At 41.6% G+C, this 21,973-nt stretch overlaps 1 protein-coding gene across 1 annotated transcript; it reads left to right on the forward strand.

Moving 5' to 3' along the window:
- Positions 1-6,971: 6,971 nt before the first annotated feature.
- On the forward strand, positions 6,972-21,973 carry LOC122574988 (sialidase-like; the record flags this gene model as incomplete). Its single annotated transcript, XM_043743288.1, has 4 exons — positions 6,972-7,236; positions 18,466-18,550; positions 19,049-19,993; positions 20,868-21,973. Coding segments are annotated over exons 2-4 (2,118 nt in total), but the record flags the coding sequence as incomplete, so codon positions are not given.

Raw genomic sequence — 21,973 nt, forward strand, 5'->3', positions numbered from 1 at the left:
TATTTACTTATTACGCTCACTTACTTTGGAACTTCGTAACGTTGTGTCTCTTCCTTATTTCTTTCGATGTTACTTTCGATTTTGTTCCGCTTGTAAGCGACATTTATTTAGTCTTTTCAGAAGTAAGTGAAATTAAATTAATTGAACGCATCATCCTCGATGGTTATTAATCTGTCGTATGATCCTCTTTGGAGCGTCGTTAAAAAGCGTGTGCAAGTCATTATCTGTTCACGGCTGCTTCTCTTGGACGTGATTCCCCTTAATTCGAGAAAATTGATAAAACTCGCTCTCTGCTTTAAACCTCGCATTAAACCGCCGCGTTTTCACCCTGCGATCTGGGCTAATAAATAATCGGCCCCCGTAATGAATTTGAACGAACAACCTCCACTTAAACATACCTTTGACGCGGGCCCTGCGGTTTTTCGTCTTACCAAGAAAGGCTTTCGAACCTCATCCGGTTACATCGCGATTAAACGATATTTCCAAGCAGCACGATGCTTGATTCACAAGTGTTCCCGTACGAAAATTGACAAAACCAAGAAAAGCAAAAAGTTTTCTAGATCATGAACTCTCATGATGATTAGATGATGTGTAATTCTTCGAGTTTCAATCGTGTTGTTATTATAGCATAAAATTCCATTTATCTGGCCTTATTTATCAAAGTTTATATAGTTGGGCTTCATAATAGGAGTTTACCAACTTTCTTCTTCATCTACTATCTTTGCACAATAGGAGCTAATGTTCAGATACAGTGACAGATAAAAGAGAGCTTAAAATTGATGCACTACTTTAGTAATTTTTGTGCAAATGTTCTTACCATATTAGTAATAGTTACCTATTCTGTACCGCGTATCGCGGTTTCTATGGTACAAATCCATTTTGTAAAATTATGATGGACCTTCATACTTCTTATTTCAGTACACTTTCTTTCCTCCGCCACTATAAGTTGAATGACACCAGCAAAAATACAGTTCATCCAACCGGGAAGATATTAAATGAGATTTTCAATCCAATAAACAGAGTTCGGATAAACAGAGCTCCACTGTACGTTGCGTTTTGTCCCGACTTTTCGTAAATTTTCCAGTAATTCCTCCAGGGAAAAACAGACCTTTCCACAAATATGTCAAAATCTGTCTCGACGCAAACAGCACGATTAAATTTGTTCATTTCTTCCAAGCTCGTTCATCCGCGAGCAACGAATCGAAATAAACATAGCGATCCGCATCGAATTAAATCGAGTGACCGAAGAGATTTCTAAAGAAAAGAAGCGCGTTTATCCTCCGCGTCTGAATATATTTTTCCAACTAATACAGCGGAGGGCTTTCTCGTCGGAGACATTAATTGCGCCGATTGTACGCGCGTACGTGCGAAGGAACCTGAATTACGGGGTCTCTGAACGCGAAAACGTGTGCGTCGGAGGTGCGCGCTGGAATGGGAAGAGAAGAGAAAGAAAAGAAGCGCAAAGAGATGCAAAGAGGCGGTTGGTTATTTATAGGTTGCGCCCGGTTTCGAAGGCTTCCAAGCAAGGGTTCCCTCTCGTTTGCGCTCCCTATCCGGCCGGTGCCGGAGAAAAGACAAAAAGGAAATGCAAGGAGGATTCATGGGCGATCTTTATTATTCCTCGTCATTATTCGTCCGATGCTCGGGCACGGTAAGGTGGTAACAGGTGCAGCACCCTGTTCACTTTCTCGCCTGGCGCCTCTGCTGCCTCTCCGATCTTCTGAATCGTGCCCGCCATCTTCTTGTTTTCCTCTTTGTAGCAGAAGGAACGTGGAGTCGAGCAAAAGTGAAAGAAAGCTTAACGAACAAATAAACGGGGCGGTATAGTATTTTTATCAGGGTTTAATACGGTGAAATAAAAATAGAAACGTTGCCGGCTAAGTGAATCGATAAGCAAGAAAATTGAACGAGTCGGATGCAACGGTTAGAATGGAAATTCCAACAAAGACTGGTCGGCTGTCTCTAAATAGAGATTACAAACCCCGTCTCGGTGAGTTCTATCCCTTTCTGATGGAAAAATCTGCAAGACAGGAGAATCGAGTTAGTCGTTCGTAGCGGAATAATTCATGGATCAGGCCTGGTACACGGGGCCCGGTCCAAGGAGCCGCACTTCCGCGCTTTATTCCGCTGCTCGTTAATTCACAGACTTTTCCGTGGAATGAATCGCCTCCTCCCTTACTGGAATCCAACGTAAAACGACAGCTATAATCGCTCGGACACAGTCGCGCAGATTTTTCCTTTCGGACATTTATGGTTACAGAGACCTGAAATACGGTCCATTGTACTTCCTTTCGCTGCGATCGTATATTTTCTGTATGCACGCTGATGCACCGACCCTCTGTGTCTGCCCATTGCAACCGTATTCTACTACCTAGTTTTCTACTCGTGTTTCCACGCCGCAGGCCATTCTGTTCTTCGCTAGCTCCTTTAACACGCTGATACAATTAACAGCTAACTCCTACGGAATCGTTTGCATGTGAATAGGCCAGCATCCTCAAAGAACTTCGTTTTCTATCGATCGGCAAACGTTCGCTCCGTGAAATACGCCGCAAAGTTAACGTACCTCGCGATCTTTGAAAATATCCCGTTACCTAATTCCGTTACGAAAACCATTAAAAAAAGAAAGTTACTGCCTCGAAAATCCATGCGAGTCTTCTTCAAAACATTTCATGTTTCTCGATATCTATCCATCGAATTAAATGACCAGCTAATAAAACTGAGAGCAGATTAAAGTTACGCGTGCGTCTCTCGCACGCAATCCCATAATCGCATATTACTAGCAGATGTTTACGGCAGCCCTGTTGGTTCAAAATAACAACGCCGCTAGGAACGAGGATCCTCAGTTAAGGGTTCCGTTTACCACAGTACATTTATTATGTTATACTGTTACCACCGAGCAGCAGAAACCTATGTTATACTGCGCGTTGGTCCCCCGAGGTTTCTCTAGCCAGTAAGTTCAATGCTTCTATCGTTTCTCCACCGACAAGGCGTTGTTGTCCACGAGCATCCTTGCACGCTGGAAAGAAGAAGAAGGAAACGGCAAATGCACGGCGAAATTCCCACGGGCCGCTTCGTTATTCCGGAATTCGCGTGGAACGAACACGCGAGAACAATCGCTGATAATTGCTGATAATCGACGGCCCCTGACCCTGCTGAGCAAACGCGGCGGAATGCAAGCCTTTTCACCGAAAATTGCGATCGATGCGTCCCTCTCTTTCTTCCTTTCTTTCTTCGTTCCATCTTCTCTTCCGGCTTCTCGTCGCCTAGCAATTTTATCTACGGATTCAGAGTTCGACGAACTTCTCATTAAGAAGCGTTGACCCTTCTCTTGAAACCTATAATTTGGATAACAATCGGTGAGATAATAAACCACGCGTTGCACTGGAAGACCGAGCCGGAGATGTTTAGAACATGTGTTTTGTTAAGGAATAATGGTTCAGTGAATTTCATGTCGCGCGTGTTTGAGAAAGTCTAGCTTTTCATCGCGAATATTGAATATTTGGGTGTTTCTCCGTATTTCTTCGAAACCAGAGAGATCGACTAGGGTCTAGTAGGTATTTCTATTTAATTAGTTTCTAAGGTAATACAAAAAGATCTTAGAATGAACTAATTGACTTTGGAATTGGACCATTTCAAATTCGATATTTTCAATATTTCAATATTTTTGCGACTATTTTAATCGCTCCAAATGGTTTATTATGTTTGACCTTGAGACTAATTATATCATTAGCTGGTTCTAGAATCTCGTGGATTTATTAAATATTTGGGAAAGATCTTCCCTTTTTGATCGGGTCGTATTAACGTGTCACGCAATATCAAAATCAGGAAACCAACGGGCGAATTTATCAAATTTTTATTTCGTTGTCTTTGTACTTATGATTGTCTTCCACATGTTTAGGTACTTTTTTTATCTTGTCGTTGTGGAATTTTTCATTTTATCGAAGCATTCTTCTCCTCTGATTCTAGATATTATTCTTTCTTTATTAACTAATTTTCTAAAGATCTAAACGTACTATCAAAATCCAAAACGGCTATGAAAACGATCTCTGTTGCAGGTGTCTCAATTTATTGCCAGCACAAACTACATAATGCGTGAAATATACTTTCTCCGACATCATATTTACCGATTAAATCTTCAAGAATAACTAATGCTCCTAGCAGCGTCGCACCGTCCTTCCAAGTTCATATTTCAGCTGAAAATGAATGTACATTGCAACTCTCTGCAATTCCTTAAAATCCTCGAATAAATTTGCACGAACAGATTATGACGAAACGTTAACATAATATTACCGAAGACTAACAAATGTGATTGCATCGGATCTGATCTGATTACGAGGAATTTCGGCGAAAAAGGCTTTTCACGTGATGTACCTTCGTCGAAAACAAAAAAATTATTTATGTCTCGTCGTATATAAGAATTTTTCATTGTTATCAGCCGACTATCTGACATTGACAAATTAAATATTGTTCTCGTCTCGACGATCTGCAGGTGATCACGGGCGCAAAACGACGATCTGTAGGACAATGTTCGGCAGGGAGCGTCTTCTTCTTCTTATTTTTTTCCTTTTTCCTCAGATCGTATGTCGATCGAGATATTAATAGCGGAACCTGTTGCCGGGCGGTCATGTGTAAAAGTAACGTGCTATAACGTAGAAAGAAGAGGAACATCGCCGTCGTGCAAACCCAGCAAGGACGTACGAGCGTGATTTGCAACGATCAGACAGACTCTGCTTCTTGTCGTCATTGATTTATAACCAGATTCCGTTTCACGTCGCTTATCATCGTAAACACGGTTTACCTGCGAAAAGTGTGCTAATTCTCGAACCGTTAAGAATAAGAGCACGACAGTTGGGATCTTCCAAGATTACAGGTTTATGTCCTGTTTATGCAAAATCATTCCAAAATCTTTGAAAGTAAACAGAATAATCATAGTTATGTTAAACGCTATGTTAAGTTTGTCATTGATTGAGAGTATTTATTTACTTTACTTACTCTTTGGTATGCGATCTAGTTACAAGCTGTCAGTTATATACCTTAGGTAACATATATACTAGGTAACAATGTAATGTTGTATACCTTACGTGTGAAATTTTTTAGATTTTTTGGGTTTTGATCAGAGGCTGAGAAAGTTATTCCGCCGATTCGTAGAATTTATTCACGTTATTCATAATTATGCCGGTGATTATGAAAGTGGTCTGAGTTAAGAATTTAAAACGCTGAGTTTATCGTTCATTCCGCGTCGCGTCTATTTACATTGGAATAATCCGAAATCATCTTGACAAATTAGTAGAAATTAAACCGTTGGATTAAATTGGTTGTTGCGTCGGTAAACAGAATTTAGTTCGTGCGTCAAACGGAACGAGAAATATATGGTATACACCTCTGTCATAATCACCTGCACAATTATGCGTTTAATACAATTAAATTGGCCAGAAGTCGTGCAGCATGTTTCTTGATACAGTAGGAATGCCAGCTTATTAATGATGCTGACGTATTTAGGCTAAAGTGATATAAAATTTCAAGCCACACTACGATGCCATTAAACTTTGTGCGTTAACAATAAGCCAAACGCGATACATCTTATCATATTTCCACGTTTGGGCTTGCAACTTGCGACTTGTGTGCCTCGTAATAGCTAGTTTCGGCGAAAATAGAATTAGTTCGCGGAAACGAATGCTGAAGATAATTTGTTTACATTTGTAAGAATACCTGCCTGATAAGGATTGAGAATACTTTCGTGGAATGTTTTAATTGAAGTATCCTCAAGGAATCTCGACTCACTAGACGTAATATATAACATCGGGCAAAACCTGTTCTGTAGGATTGTACAAAGATCGATACAATAGAGACCATTGACTCTTTGCTGCTCCCGGATAAACCGACGCCTCATTATATTCGTATAATTTGCGATAGAAACTATTATCTGCTTATGTGTGTTTTTTTTTTTCAAACGAATACTACAGGATTGCAGTTTCTTTATGATCTACAACTGTCGAAGGAAATTCATTTTCATTTGTTATTCCATTCTACAAATTCTACAAATCTATATAAAATCTTATATATATTAAATACAAATCTTTTGTACGAACTGCGGCTGCTGAGAGAATATTCACCTCGGTTCAACCACATTCTCATTCATCATCCAATCTACAAATTTAAATTGATCTTGAAAGAATTAGTCGCTACTATGAACGTTTCTCTTGCATCGACCAAATGGACAGAAGCAAAGAATTTCTCTAGACCTGATAGATGCTGCGATAACAGTTGACTTTAAGACGATCGTTTCAATACACGTATAGAAATATACACAGAAATTAGATACAAATATCAAGGTAACAAGGAGAATAATCATCTAATTATTTGAAGGAAATGTATGTAAATATACGAATTACAACTGTCAAAAAAAATTCTTTTCTTGTCAATCATATTTTCATTCGGATAACTGACAGATACCGTGATAAAGATTAACTTCGAAACAATTATTACAAAATTATTAAGTTGTTAAAAAAGAATTATGAAAATATATACAAGGATTAGATGTAGAAACGAAGAAAAAGATGGCAAGGAGAACAATTTTCAATTTATTTTAAGCGATATATACAACCTCTCGGTGAACTACAGTTATGAAAGGAAAATTAGCGTCCTGTCAGTCAGATGATCGTTAGATCATTTAAATTCCGACGATCGTTCATAGATCATGAAAACTCACAACGGAAAACGGTTTAACATAGCGAATTTGATCGAAGGCGCGATCCGGTGCTCGATTCGGTATTTGCTTCGTGTAATGTGTAACAGCATTGAACGTGTAACGATCGGAACACGGTTTGTACCCCCTTCCACCTGGACGAAGCCACGATTCCTTCTTGTGTACACTCGCAGACACGCATACGTACGCACGTGCGGAGGGTACCGACTTACGTAGACGTTGAGCACACACGTGGAAGCCAATTGGAGAGCCAAGACTTGGCCAAGTCTTTATAAGTAGGAGCCATCCGCGTCCTCAGGACTTACTCCCTCTCGAGAACGTGCCACGATCGGCAACCGATTTCCAGAATAGTTCCTGAAAACACGCCGGGCTCGCGTCGCTTACGAGCATCTTGCGGTTCATGCAAGATCGTGGCTGTCTTTAACGTAACTTGAGGAAATTTCAACGTTTTGGAGATCGGAAGGCCATCGCGAGATGAGGAGGAGCCGCACGAATTAAAAGAAAAGTCATCGTTAATCCTACGTAAAAAGGTGAGTAAGTTGATCCTTTCTGGGTCCATCGGAACCTTGCAAACGCCCTCGAAAATTTGCGACCCGATTTTAAAAGACCATTATGTCGGGATATGTCGTGACGTGAGTGATCTATTTCGGACCTGCTGAAAGTGTTACGTCGACAGTGAGTTTTACGTTGTTTTCTGTTTCCCGGCGACAAGATAATTTCTCGGCAAACAGGAACGTTTTCGCCGAAACCTTGTTGTCTTCCTGTTTCTCGAGTGAACTTACGGATTTACCAGTGTAAACCTTACAACGTGATTGTGTTCAATGTACTAGTCGATACTCGACTCATTGTTGGAAAACAGATTAACTGTCTCGACTTTTTGCCACGAATTTGAAACATAGACCAGTGAATAGATTTCGTACGCGTCTTTCGAATTACTATACATTCAGTAACCGACGTTAGTTTCTCGTCGTTTAGCTATTTTCTCTGTTTCTTTCTTTCTTTTTTTTTTTTCTTTTTGAAGTGTCGTAATAATTTTGTATCGATGACGTCAAAATTTATTAGCATCAATATAGTGCACCATACGTTCTAACATCGAGTCCTTGCATATATCATTGTTAAACTTCGACGCGCTGTTTAATTAATACGCGGCTTTCAATTCGATGAAAGGAAGGTAGATGAAGACATCGACTTCTGAACGGACGTAGCAACGTATTAACACGTTGCTCGGTAACGTGATCTTGTAATTATATTTGAGCAATCTTTTCGGTTACCAAATGCTACTCCGTAATGACGTCATTTATATCGACTGTAATGAATTTCACGAATGGCTTCATGAATAAATTAGAGTAACAGTGTGAATAGTAAGCTTATCTTTTTTGCTTCTTAGAAACTGTGAATCTATAAATGCTCTTTTATAAGAGAAATATATTTACATTTTTCAGAATTCGAAATAATTATCTCTCCGATATTCATCGTCAGTATTGATGATTTATTATTATTTTCCGACCGTGTTGATTCAGAAATTATTGTTCTTTCTGGATCTTAAACTCTCTGTAATACGTGGTTGGATTTCAAAATCAAAATACTCCTTGTACTATGTTTAATATCGTTTTCTACATACAGTCACTATATTGATGTAAGAGATTAGAGCAACTGCAGTACAGGTTTTAATAAATTAAAACCGATGTGAATACGATGTTGAATATGCACTTTACCGGCTGCTATTGTGTTCGCAGTTGTTTTCCACTACAACGCAAATAAAATGATAAACGACACGGTATTTTATCAAGGAAAACATCGACAGTATAAGATAGCTCGATCTGAAATACTTTTGCAAACTATATTTCTATCAACAATTTCGCTATTCTCCGATGTCATTATTATCTACATAGATCGTTTAGATTTTCTGCGAAGATATCACAAGACTGTCCTTTTCGTATTTTAACATCGAAACTTATGCAAAAACTTTCAGCTCCGAAATTTGTTCTCACGCGTTTGTTAGATAAGGATAATTAGTCTGCGACTATTTATGCGCTTATGATACATTCGAAAATGCAAAAATGCGCATAATGCGCAATAATATGCAGAGATGCAAATTTTGCATCTATTACTATATGTAGATGAGACAAAGATCTACTTAGCTTCTTTTTAGAGTCTTTGTAAAAAATATGAATCCGCATAAATATCCGCAGGCTGATTATAATATTTCAGTTTCCTGCCTCTCTCCTCAGATCTTTGCACTTGGTTTAATAAGTAAAAGAATTCTTTAATGTTTTGAGAAATAACACTGATATTGCGCTGGAAACGGAAAATTAAACAGGAAATTGCTATTTACGGAAACGGGAATTTAAACTACAGAAATTTGTCGACGATAAAATCAATATAAAATGAAAACAAAAACGCGTTGATCGTTTAAGATGATTGAAAGATCGTCGAAGATTAGAAGCACAGATTTCTTTCCTAATAATAGCGCGCTCGTTCGAAGAGTCGAAAATCGGCATCGCGCGCTTTATACAATCGTTAGAGTCACGTAACTGTTTTACCGGGTTAGCTGACACGATTTACAAAGTTACAACGTGTCGAGTGAACGAACGTGTACTGGCCGAAAATTCTCAGTTCGATTAACGATTCTCGTCGCATCGGTCAGCCGAAAATCGCGAGCTGTTTTTGGATCGGCCATGCATTCCGCTTAACCAGTCGGGAACCGATTCGTCGATCTTGGCATTGAATCATTCGTACGGATACCATACTACGATGCAACTTGCAACTTGTCCCCGACATTGCTTCGTCATGGTCCTCGCGTACCCGTAAATGGAGCGTTTTAGCAAGGCTGCCGAAAAATATTTTTGGACCTAGAGTAATCGGCTAGGAGCTATTGAATATAGATAAGAAGGAAGCGATTAATACGACGTGTGCTTCGTAAGATAATCATCGAGTGCATATTACGAAGGTTACGCGTGTTCTTGAATTTTCAGTTGAGTTATCCCTTTCGCTATTAAGACTTCTATATATATACGTAACGTGGCTACAAAACGCATTCACATTCTTCTTTATCTTTTGACATTTTTCTGCCAGATTTTACATTTCCTTTTCACGTACGATACACAGTCTGGGACAAAGTTAAGCGAACATATGGTAGAAGTACATAGGCATCAGTGAAACTTAATCGAAATAGTATCAACATTATGTACTTAAAGATTTATTTATTGTATATCTTTACGATACATAGATTATTCTGGAAAATAATTGTAACTGATCTTTTCATCCTTACTGCAAACAAGCTGTATTTGACGAAACTTCATTGACACGTATTTCCACTACCTGTCACTTATTTTCGTTCCTGATTCTATATTTCATATTCGTTATCATAAGTCCACTGTGCTATTTACGGATGATAAATGGGCTAAAGTTTGAGGTGTTTGCATAGTAGAAAGTTCCAAAAATTCAAAAGTCAGACGATCAAGAAGATTTAATCAAAGTATTCCGTCGTATTAATTGACAGTCCTCGATAATAGTGTTACGATCTCGTAAATTCTTAAACTTCTTTTTCTAATCCCCTACATCATGACATTACACCATAACTGCGCTTAATTATACAAGTCGTAACGTAAACATTCGCGCGCATATTCACCTTTGCGTAAAGAAAAATTGCTTCGAATATCAACGATACTTGCAGCTCGAAGAATTGCGCAGCGAGAGGGTTAAAAAGTGTCGGCGAATTTCGCTTTCGTGTACCTGTCGTTACTCGTGTTCCTTCAATTGATCATTATATTATATGGGGTACGTAACTCTGAACGGAATACAGAGTCGCAGGATGCAATAAGTAAAATGCATTATGCACAAGATACGGATGCACGCGATGCTTTTTCACTCGCTTTAACGAGCCATTCTTCCCGGGTTCGCGATAAAAACTGGGTATCCGCGAAGGACATTCCACCAGACACGGTTCACGAGTCGGAGAGTGGAGTTTTTCCCGCGTCGACGAGTTTATTTCATTGTCAGGTGCAACGAGAAGCCGATTAAAAATGAATCGCGGCGTCAGGAAAGCTGGAGCGCGCGTTATTTCGCTCGCTGCTTAATCGACGAATCGTTTAAGGCTCTCGCAGTTCTCTTTCTCGTTCAACTTGGTACATCCGTATAAATTTCAAGATAGAATGTCGTACGCGATGCGATAAAATGGCAAAAGTGATTAAAAAGTATGATTTCTCGTAACAAGGAATCTACGGCGGCATACTTTCCATTATTAACGAGACATAAACGATCGGAGATTTAATTGAGTCACGACCTTGAAAGATTCCAGAATTCCGATTAAAAGCCGATTTTCCATCGGCAAAAGAAAAATCCCGCGCACTGACTCACGCTATTATTCAATGATGTTCTCCTTGTAAAGAACGAATCTATTCAACGCTGCCACTGCTGTTTGCTCTCACTGGCTGCAATTACGATTATACTAAACGATCTCCTCGAGAACGCCGCTGTTTTCAATGTCCTTTAATTAACCTGAATAGTAACCGACACCTGCCACGTTGTATAACTATTATTCAGAATAGAGGAATCGTCATTAATAAATTCTCAAGAAAGTGGTAAACATCGATAGCGTGGGGAGAACACTGACAACGATATCAACAATAGATTCATACTTCGAGGAAGGAAATTCAATTAGTTTTACATTGAAGTACTTTATGCAATAAATCGTTTAAGGATAGCTGTTATTTATTAATAGTTCCAAACAAGGGCCATGTTTTATGATCGAAGTTCTCTCTCTCTCTCTCTCTCTCTCTCTCTCTATCTTATTGATTCACTTGGCTGTAATTACGCTCTATTTACGTCGACGTTAATATCCCGACAGGATTTCTCATTTTCTCGGTGAACAGGCATCCGCGGAGCCTTGAACCTCGTTGGTGAGGCCCGCATGCGATGCATGATAAATGTACGGTTAGCGTTGGAAGGTGGATTGCGGTCGCAAATAAGGGAGATAATGAAAAAATGAAGAGGACGGTGTAAGCGGCTCGTGTGGGAAGGCTTGCACGTGCAATTTACAAGTATCCCTTTAATTGCGAGCCGCCGTGGATACGATTACCTTCGGCAACAGACGCGTTTGCCGTGGCGATTTTGAAAGGTGTTTTGTTTTTCGCGCGTCTAAGTCACCGACACTGAATACCGTTGATCCGGTTTCATTCGTTTCGACGACTATAAGAAAGAAGAGTCTCTGCTTCCGTTTGATATCGTTATCGTTAATTAGAAAAGAATTTTCATCGATTCTTCCGTGTCTCTCACCCATTTCATTGGAAAATGGCAAAGTCGGTTAAGTACAAAGTGGTCATTTCGGGTCAAACTCGTCGAGGTGATAAATCTCGTTGAATATAAGTAGCGTGTTTGCTTTCAATCGATTTTCTTTGAAATTCAATCGTCTTTCGTGGAAATAAATTGGTCGAATAATAGAGAACTCGGTTAAGTAGAATGATCTATCCGTTCTATGTCAGACTCATCAGGCTGATAATGGAAGAAAATGGAATCTCTGCTTTCAGTTGTTATCGTTACGATGAATAGAAAGGAAGCTCGGTCGATCTTTCATGTCTTTTGTGAAAATAGATTCGTTGAAAACAGGAGAGTTTGGCTTAGTAGAATATGATCGTTGCAGGTCAGACTTAGATCGATAAAGAAGAATCTCTACTTCCAATCGTCGTTACGATAATTATAAAGGAATTTCGATCGACTTTTCATTTCGTTCGCAGAAGTGGGTTGATTGAACTGTGGAAAGTTCGGTTAAGTGGAATGTGATCATTCCAGGCCAGACATATTAGACTAAGAAATTCGATGGTACGACCGTCAGATTCTCGGAACGACTGCTATGATAATCACCACGCTGATTCTAACGCCATTGTGCATCGACGAGGATGTGAAAGAGAGGGAAATCGTGGAATTGGTGGGAGAAGAGACGACCTTGCGACTTTCCATGGCAAGGCTGCACTTATTGCAGCGAGGATACCATAATAACAATCTAGGTTCACTGCACCGGCTCGCATCGGTGCTGCTTCTTCATCAGGATCCGTTCTATCCTCTTAATAGCTTCTCTATTATTTATCCGCGTTCCTTCGGCCGTTTACAAACTGGTTCTATGAAATATACAGCGAGCGACAGCTTCTTCGCTTTCGTACTCTTAGAATTCCACGCGCTTGTCGTTCTTTTTTTCCTTTTTTATCTCCCGTACACGTGTTTTCTTTTCGATCTTTTATCGAATTTTCCTCTCTATCGAACGGCAAACTGGATGGTTGCGACAAACGGTGCAATTCCACGCCAAGAATTTCGCTTTCGAACTACGGCATTTACAGCTTCGAAGAAGAGATCGGTCGTTGGTTTCCGTTCAGATCAAGAACTGGTTCGATCAAACTGGTCATCCCAACATTTTCAAGGACTTCGTTCTTACATCTTACGATCTTCTAGAACTTACGGATACCGATCCGTTTCAACGAATATCCAGTTTGATCCACGGTAAAATTCCACGAAACACCTTTCCTCTCTGCGATGATTACTATCAGCGATATACGTTTATTCGATTGGACATAAAGGACGACAGAGGACGGCTTTCTACATCTCGTCTCGGCCAATTAGTAATTTTCCCTCGATTTTTCTAATTCTCATGCGCGAATTACCCGTAAGGATAACGATACAACTAATGTCGATGTACACGTTGATTTCTTGAATCGCGAGCCGCGATTTATTAGACAATTGACTTTAATTCGAGGTCATACGTTTCGAGCATATAATCACGTATCTGCATTTTCTGCCGCTATTAGCGTCCGTGATTTTTACCAGGAAATTGGCACGCCATGTTCACGTTGGAAATATATTTTCTTTGTCGAAAGAAAGCAACGAGAAAGGGAAGAGAGTTGAAATCAATGAAATCGAAATTACACGACAAATTGCGCCAAGTGTCATCTTCGTTTCAACGATTTTCTTGTTTACTCAAGTACATTCGTGCTTACATATTTTTAAATTCAATCGAGAAAGCATCGATTAGAGCGTTACCTCGATGGTTGGAATTCTAAATGTTTTAGCTTCCGGGTGCCTTTGGCCCGTGAAACCGTTAAATCACAGGCCCGGCGAGAAGATGTACTATTAATGATACGTTTCGAGTTGTTTGCCTCTTCGCGAAAGGTAGCTCTTAGGTTATTTCAAAGTGTCCATCAAAGGAGCTGCACGAAATTCCTATGAATATTCAAAAATCGTTCTCGAAAAGGAGAACCCCGAATTAGCTTTCATAAGATGCACGTATGCAGTCTATAATTCGGCAACCTTGCAATTTTTGTAACTAAAATGTACTTTGAAAGCCAAGTTAATTGCTCCAGAGAATACTTGGAGATGCTGCTCGTCCTTGAAACGTTTCGAGTCTTCTTCGAGCTCTCTTATTCCACTTACAATCAACAACAGCAGGTGGCAGAGTGGCTGGAAACGTTTTATAAATAAGTCGTGCAACTTCTTAATGACCTGTCGTTATCCTACGCTTCTTTACGCAGTTGCGTAGTTTCGACTTAACTGTCTATTTATCTAGTCACATGTGTATTTGCATATTGGCAACCCATGCAGCTATTAGTTGCTGTCGATGCATTGTTAATGAGAAACGATCAATCCAGTTATAAATTACCGAATGACAACATGTCAAACGTTTTGCTTATTTTACAATTATCAGTTTGTTTTGCAAGGTTTATCAAGTTTAGAAGTTGATAAGGCGAGTCAAGTTAATTTGTAACAAAGTTTCATGATACATAGTATGTGTGATAGATATATAGTGTACTACATCGATCGCTATGAAACTAGAGTCACTAGAGTCACATCATCTTTTAAACCGCGTATGTTTCTCGCCAGAAGTGTCTTTATTTCTGTTAACAATGCCTAGACTGCGAATATTTATGCAAATTTATCGTTTTACGAAGTCAAGCAAGGCAGTGGAACCTAAGCAAAGATCTCTGGATATTTTTATATAATCTTTTACCTTTTAATTTCACACAGGCACGTAAAAATTTGCAATCTACGGAACCAAATAGAAAAAGATGCTATATAAACATAGATCGTTTAAGATCTGATAAAGGAGATATGGCGAGAAAATGAAATACGAGGGAAACAGCGAAGAGCTTGCGATTAGGTTATCGCGATACAATATAGAAATAGATCAACAATATTTATGTCGGTCTACAGCTAAATGCGGAAGTCGTAAACAAAGTGCGTATCTGCGTAAACAATCGGGGAATTTCGGTAGACAGTCGAGCAACTTACCTTACTTTAGATGGTACTGGCAGATATTAGCTTTAAGATCATTGACAACATCAAATAGTAAACGTATCTCGTATAAATAGTAACATCTACGTTACATCGCAATAATCGCAAGTTCTTCACCGTTCCCTTTGTGTTTCGTGTTTTTGGCATAAATCTTTTCTCCAACATCTTAAATCACCTATGTTTATACAACATTTTTCTCTCATTTAGATCCGTAAAATATACCAAAAAAGATTAGACCGTTAAAATCTAAGACATGCTGTATAAGTAGCGTAAACTTAATAATAACGTACCATACTGTAAATTGAAATAATTGCATCGACGCAACGTACGCATCGATAGTAGCAAATGTGTTAGTTCGGTGGATTCTATGATCTGCAACCATACGATTGTTCGTCGCCAAACCGCACGGACCGATCGGAAAACTTTCTTCGAAAAATGTAATTGCTTCGATCGCGGGAAGGTTCAAAAAGTTTCAGACGAATTCTTCTTCGTCGATTCTGGAGCATTTGGTCTTCCGATGAAGCTGCTTGAAATGCGGCTCTCGAAACGTAATCCTTCTGTTTTTCGCGCGACTCTCGAGGGATTGGGAACATCGTCTATACGGGATGCGACCAATTCCTATTCAAAGCACGGATCTCGTGCGAACGGGGCCTGAACCCTCGCCGCACGAAATGTTTCATTCAACGAGGAAAGGTTCTTCGCCCAAATCGCACGGGCCATTTGCGGTAAATCGAATGACAAGTGGATCACCGACGACACAAATCCGCGACCTACTCGTTTCACTTGGATATCTTAAAATATCGTATTCATAAAATCGTCGTCTCGGCTGCATCGAAATTTTCCCTTAAAATTCATCGTTTCATTATACTATCTGTTTCATTGATCGAAATTGCCAGTCGTTGGAAAAGAGATCGTTTAATAAAACGGAGAATACTTCTCGATACTGTCAGTCTGCTACTGCTTCTTGTAATGTGCTTGTACGTTTATTACCATAGAAAAACTCGCTTTGCATTATATAATCCTCGTATCGAGTAGGGATACTTATGCAAATTCGGCTTTTTTTTATCAAGATGACTAAAGAGACATCTATTTCGGTTACTACACTATACTTCGTAACGAGTATTATACTTTGAATATCTTACATAATTTTGAATATTATGTGCATTGTATACATTTCTCCGTGTGCATGTAAATTTCACACAAATGCGTAAACATCCTCGACCTTTGATATCTTTGACAGTTGAAATACACGATAAATTCTCCAAATTTTATTTTACGCTAAGGTAATCGAGCCAAATTTACGCTTTCAGGGCGTGTCGTTTAACTTAACAGAATTAATTAATAGCACGCAATTTATCATAGTGTGGTGAACGGCTTCCGTGTGACACAACATCTCACAAACCAGTTCCTATTTCGGTTCAACCGAGTACGCTCCAATGTCACGATCACCAACACTGACATTGACGCTGTCGACGTTATGTCACCGCACTCTCTCCTCTTCTCCCATTCCAGAGTGAACATGGAGAAGCCGCATTCTCAAGTTATGTCACTTACAGTTCATGCAATCCTCTTCCCACTCTAACCGACGAGGAGAAAGGACAACAGAGCGGCGTGTCGTGCGTGGTCTGGTTAGATTTACCTTTTCGACGCATAGCTTTCTCCCCTTCTACGACTCTTACTTACTCCAACACCTTCGTCCAAAACTTTCAGCCCGTCAGAATTTATCGTTCCTCCTTTCGACGACTACGTACTCGGTAGTACGCGGCGCATCTCGACCAGCCGTAGGTCGCGTACGATGCAATTCGTTATTCTGTTATGCAGGATCGCTGCGAATGGTATTTATGGCACTGGATCCAGTGCGCCTTGCTTCATCCGACGAGTGTTGCACGTTGCGTATAGGCGCAGGTCCTACAGGGGCAGCAGAAACGAATAAATAGCCAGGATGATTAACGACGCGAAACTTTCAAGACCTAATCGCTGACGCTGGACCTCGAAGTGATTTATCTTGATTCAAATATCGATCCTTCCGTCTACAGATAACCGACCGAAGGATTGAAATATATACAGTGTCTCGCGAAAATATTCGCACACTTGCTATAGAGAAATACGCGTTTCTTATGAAATTCGCACGTGATAATTTTATTTATGATAAAGTCCTCAAATATCTTCGTAAGCCACTGTATATTCTCCACGGAGGGATTGCTAAGCGCATAGACCTCTGTCAGAATGCATTATTCCATAAATTTATCTGGTCGTAAGTTTAAAACGATGGGACTCGGTATAAGTTCACAGTTTCTTCGGTTTATCGCGATGTAAAGGAGAGGAAATCAGTTACCTACGACTTAGTGGAAAGAAAGTAACCTACAGCTTGAATCGCAATTTGCATCTACACGCAAGAATCGTATATATTTCACAGGCGGAGCTGCGTCGTCAGCTTACGTTGTCGATCGTCTGACAGGTCATCGATACGTTTAAAAATCATAGGCAGGGTACTTCGCCCCTTGTTGATTCCATCAAAGAAATTTTATTACGATAGGCGCGTTGTATGAACGGTTTTCGAGACGAACGTAAAATGCTGCCAGATTTTTCGTTTGTTAGAGCTCGGTAGAGTAGAAAGAACAATGGTGGACAAAAGGAAATTCGAAATTCATAATTGTGTATAATAATTACATTATATTGCGTTGTTCTTGACAGTTACTACAAGTGTTTCCTATTGTACATATTTTCTACGTTTTTGTAATATCTTACGATTTACACTTGGATTTCGAGTACTGTTACACGATAAACAATTCGAAAGACTGTTAGCTAACAGCAGTAATCACTGCAACGGCTGCATAGAAAGAATTGGTCGCGATGGGGAATTAAGGAATTTGCGATGCAGATCATAGTACGGCATAGCCAAGAAGACACAAGGTTCATTCACTTCTCGTCTTCCTTATTCTATTCACGATGAACGCTGATTTACGGTCTCGGTAAAAAAAGCTATCGCGTCAAATCATTAAAGGCGTGTCGGAAATCAACGTTAACGTAACTGTACAAGCGAATTCGCGATGAGTAGGGTATTGAAATTGTTGTTGTAGCACGTGGATTTCTATCGAAGAGTGGAACGATGAAATAAATCGAGGTCGAAATGAGAATCGTTTGATCCTGAGCCATCGATGATGCTTGAATTATTCTAGTCAAGGTCAAGGGACAGTTAGAATCCTTTCGGTCGGGGAAGATTGGACGTGAGCCAAGCAGTACGTAACTGTTCGACTGCTTATCTTTGCCGGTTTATGCGAAATTTTCAACCAAGGAAATCCACGCCTCTCGCCCTACAAAACGAAGCAGACTACGTCATGTTCGGCTATCCCGTTAAAACTATGGAGATTTAAACGCCACTGGATTTAAATTTATGGACACCGTTGATTCTTCGCTAGGAAATCGACAAAATTAACATCGGTTTTTGACAATTTTATTGATATGAATTATTTCATTTTCAGACACGGTGAACCGAAAACATGTGGGCAAGCCTATATACGTTAGGCGTTTTGATAGCGCTGATCTCACCGACGTCAGCTGATATTGGTAAGATCCTTTTCATTGATTTGAAATTTGAACTTGGAACTAGTTTGTAGTATTCACGATTCGCAGTCGAAGTTGGCATGAATGGTTCGAAGGACCTTTTAGAAGATGCACGAACTATCTATTTTCTTGACAAGCCCATTTACAGCGCGGCTCGCGGACGCGTGATACGCTTACCGATTCCATGGTGCATTGCCATCATTTTTATTTCTCCGTCATCTCAGTCAGCAACGTTGTTGTCCGCTGTGTCTTCAAACTGGTTTCGCGCGAGACGCGTGGCCTTGAGTGCATCGAAGGAAACTTACTTAAAGATCTTTACTAATGTAAAATTCTTTATGTCTACGTATCGCGAATTCAGACTCGAATATTCCAAATATTCCAATGTTAATTTTTTTCGTAAGAGAAACGTAAAAAGTATCAGACGATCGAGTAAAATTTTCTTTCAATTTACAAAGCCTATTTTTTGCCTATTATTATTTATAATCATTTCTATTATTTCAGCAAAAGGTCTGCCCTCGATACATCTGCCCTTGCCACATCTACCGAGTGGTTTTATGTGCATTGAAGTAGGATATCATGCCGATCCTAGCGACTGTAGAAGATTCTACCGATGTGTCGATTGGGGATTCGGAAAACCGCTGCAGATCTTTCAATTCGAGTGCGGTGTTGGAACAGTATTCTCCATGCGTAGGGGTAACATTTGTACTCTCCCTAACGACAGCGACCGCCCAGAGTGTGGTGGAAATATCATAAACAACAGTAATTCGACTGCGACTTCTCCGACCACAACAAAAATATGGGCGACCAATGGAACTGTCACAAATAGTAGAGTGCAAACAACTTCACAGACCACAACAAGTAGTAACCAATCTTCTGCAACAAGTGGAAAACCAGGGGATGACCAGGGTCGAGGACGATGCGTTCAAGAAGGATATTTTGCTGATGTGAATAACTGTAGAAAATTTTATAGATGCGTTGAAGAAGGTTCTGGTAATTTTGTAAAACATGAATTTGAATGTGGAGTTGGTACTGTCTGGGATCCAGATATACAAGGATGTAATCATCCTTGGGCTGTATCACGAGAAGACTGCAAGGAAGGCTCAGGGACAGCCGCTACTGGTAGTGGCGATGATAATGAACAATGGACCACAGATAATAGTGGACAATGGACAAACGGAACAGGCAGCCCTGGACAACCTGGAGACGCTACTAGTCAAACAGGACAACCTGTTTCTCCTGGTACTCCGGGCACTCCCGGTATTGAAGGTACATCAGGAACACCTGGTACTCCGGGTTCTCCGGGAACATCTGGTACTCCAGGTACTCCGGATACTCCGGGTACTCCGGGCACTCCGGGAACACCTGGCACCCCGGGCACTTCGGGAACACCTGGCACCCCGGGCACTTCTGGCAGTACAGGATCTGCTACAACTTCCAGCACTTCAGGTATGCCTGACGTCTCGGGAACTCCTGTTACACCTGGCATCTCAGGAACTCCTGGTGCACCTGACACCTCAGGAACTCCTGGTACACCTGGCACCCCTGGCACTCCTGTTACATCTGGCACCCCTGGCACTCCTGTTACATCTGGCACCTCTGGCACTCCTGTTACATCTGGCACCTCAGGAGCCCCTGGTACACCTGGCACACCTGGAAGCGTAGGCACCCCTATCACTCCAGGAAGTTCTGGTACCCCTGGCACATCTGGCACACCCGATAAACCTGGCACACCTGGCACACCTGGTACGCCTGGCACACCTGCAACACCCGGCACACCCGGCACACCCGGCACACCTGGAAGCCCAGGCACTCCAAGCACTCCAGGAAGTACTGGTACTCCCGGTACACCTGGCACATCTGGCACACCCGATAAACCTGGCACACCTGGCACACCTGGTACGCCTGGCACACCTGCAACACCCGGCACACCCGGCACACCCGGCACACCTGGAAGCCCAGACACTCCAAGCATTCCAGAAAGTACTGGTACTCCCGGTACACCTGGCTCACCTGGCACACCTGGCACACCTGGTACGCCTGGCACACCTGGTACGCCTGGCACACCTGGTACGCCTGGCACACCTGGTACGCCTGGCACACCTGGTACGCCTGGCACACCTGGTACGCCTGGCACACCTGGTACGCCTGGCACACCNCGGCACACCCGGCACACCTGGAAGCCCAGGCACTCCAAGCACTCCAGGAAGTACTAGTACTCCCGGTACACCTGGCACACCTGGCACACCCGGTAAACCTGGCACACCTGGCACACCTGGCACACCCGGCATACCTGCAAGCTCAGGCACTCAAAGCATTCCAGGAAGTCCTGGTGCCACAGGCACTCCTGGCTCACCTGGCACATCTGGAACTCCAGGTACTCCAGGCAGCCCAGGATCTCCTGGCACTTCTGGCACATCTGGAACATCGGACACCACAGGTACTGCGGTCACTAACAGTACCCCCGGTACACCAGCATGGCTTGGCTCATCCAGCACATCTGCATGGTCTAGCTCACCCGGACAACCTAACACCTCAGGAACACCCGTATACCTCGGAAATCCTACCAGTCCCGAAATTACTAGTACGACACCCACACCTAGCATAACAGAGGTACCCAACTATCTCAGCACTCCAAGCACGACAAGTAATTTCGAAACTTCGCAAACACCAGCAACAACAAGTAGTGGAATTGGAACAACCGCTACAACTGACACTTCTAGTGAATCTGACACTTCAGGCACTCCTGGCACTCCTAGTAAACCCGACAGTTCAGGCACTACACACACTAATAGCGAACCTAATAATCCAGGCACCTCTAGCACACCTAGTAAATCCGAGACTTCAAGTACTTCCAGTGAACACGATTCCTCAGGCACACCTAGTGAACCTGTAACTCCCGCCACACCCGGTACTGCAAACACATCCGGTTCTCCCGAAACTTCTGTAACACAAACGACATCCGATAGTGAAGGCGAACCTCCTCGCACGCCTGGTATACCCAGTGAACCTGTAACTCCCAGGACACCAGGTAATCCCGAAACTCCTGAAATACCATCGACGTCCAAAAGTGAAACTGGACTTCCTCCTACACCTGGTGTGGCCAGTGAGCTTCCAACTCCCAGGCCGCCAAGTCCTCTCAAATATCCCGAAACAGCAGCAACACCCGATGACGAATATGAACCTCCTCGTACACCTGGTATGCCTAATGAACCTGCAACTCCCAGAATCCCAGGTAGTCCCGATAGATATGAAACACTAACTACACACAATAGTGACGATGGACCACCTCATACAACCGGTATGCCCAGTATACCTCCAACTCCCAGGACGCCAAGTCATCTCATATCTTCTGAAACAGCAGCAACACCCGATAGTGAAACTGGACTTCCTCGTACACCTGACATGTCCAGTAAACCTCCAACTCCC

The sequence above is a fragment of the Bombus pyrosoma genome, linkage group LG14 (assembly GCF_014825855.1).
Source record: "Bombus pyrosoma isolate SC7728 linkage group LG14, ASM1482585v1, whole genome shotgun sequence".
Taxonomy (NCBI): Eukaryota; Metazoa; Arthropoda; class Insecta; order Hymenoptera; family Apidae; genus Bombus; species Bombus pyrosoma.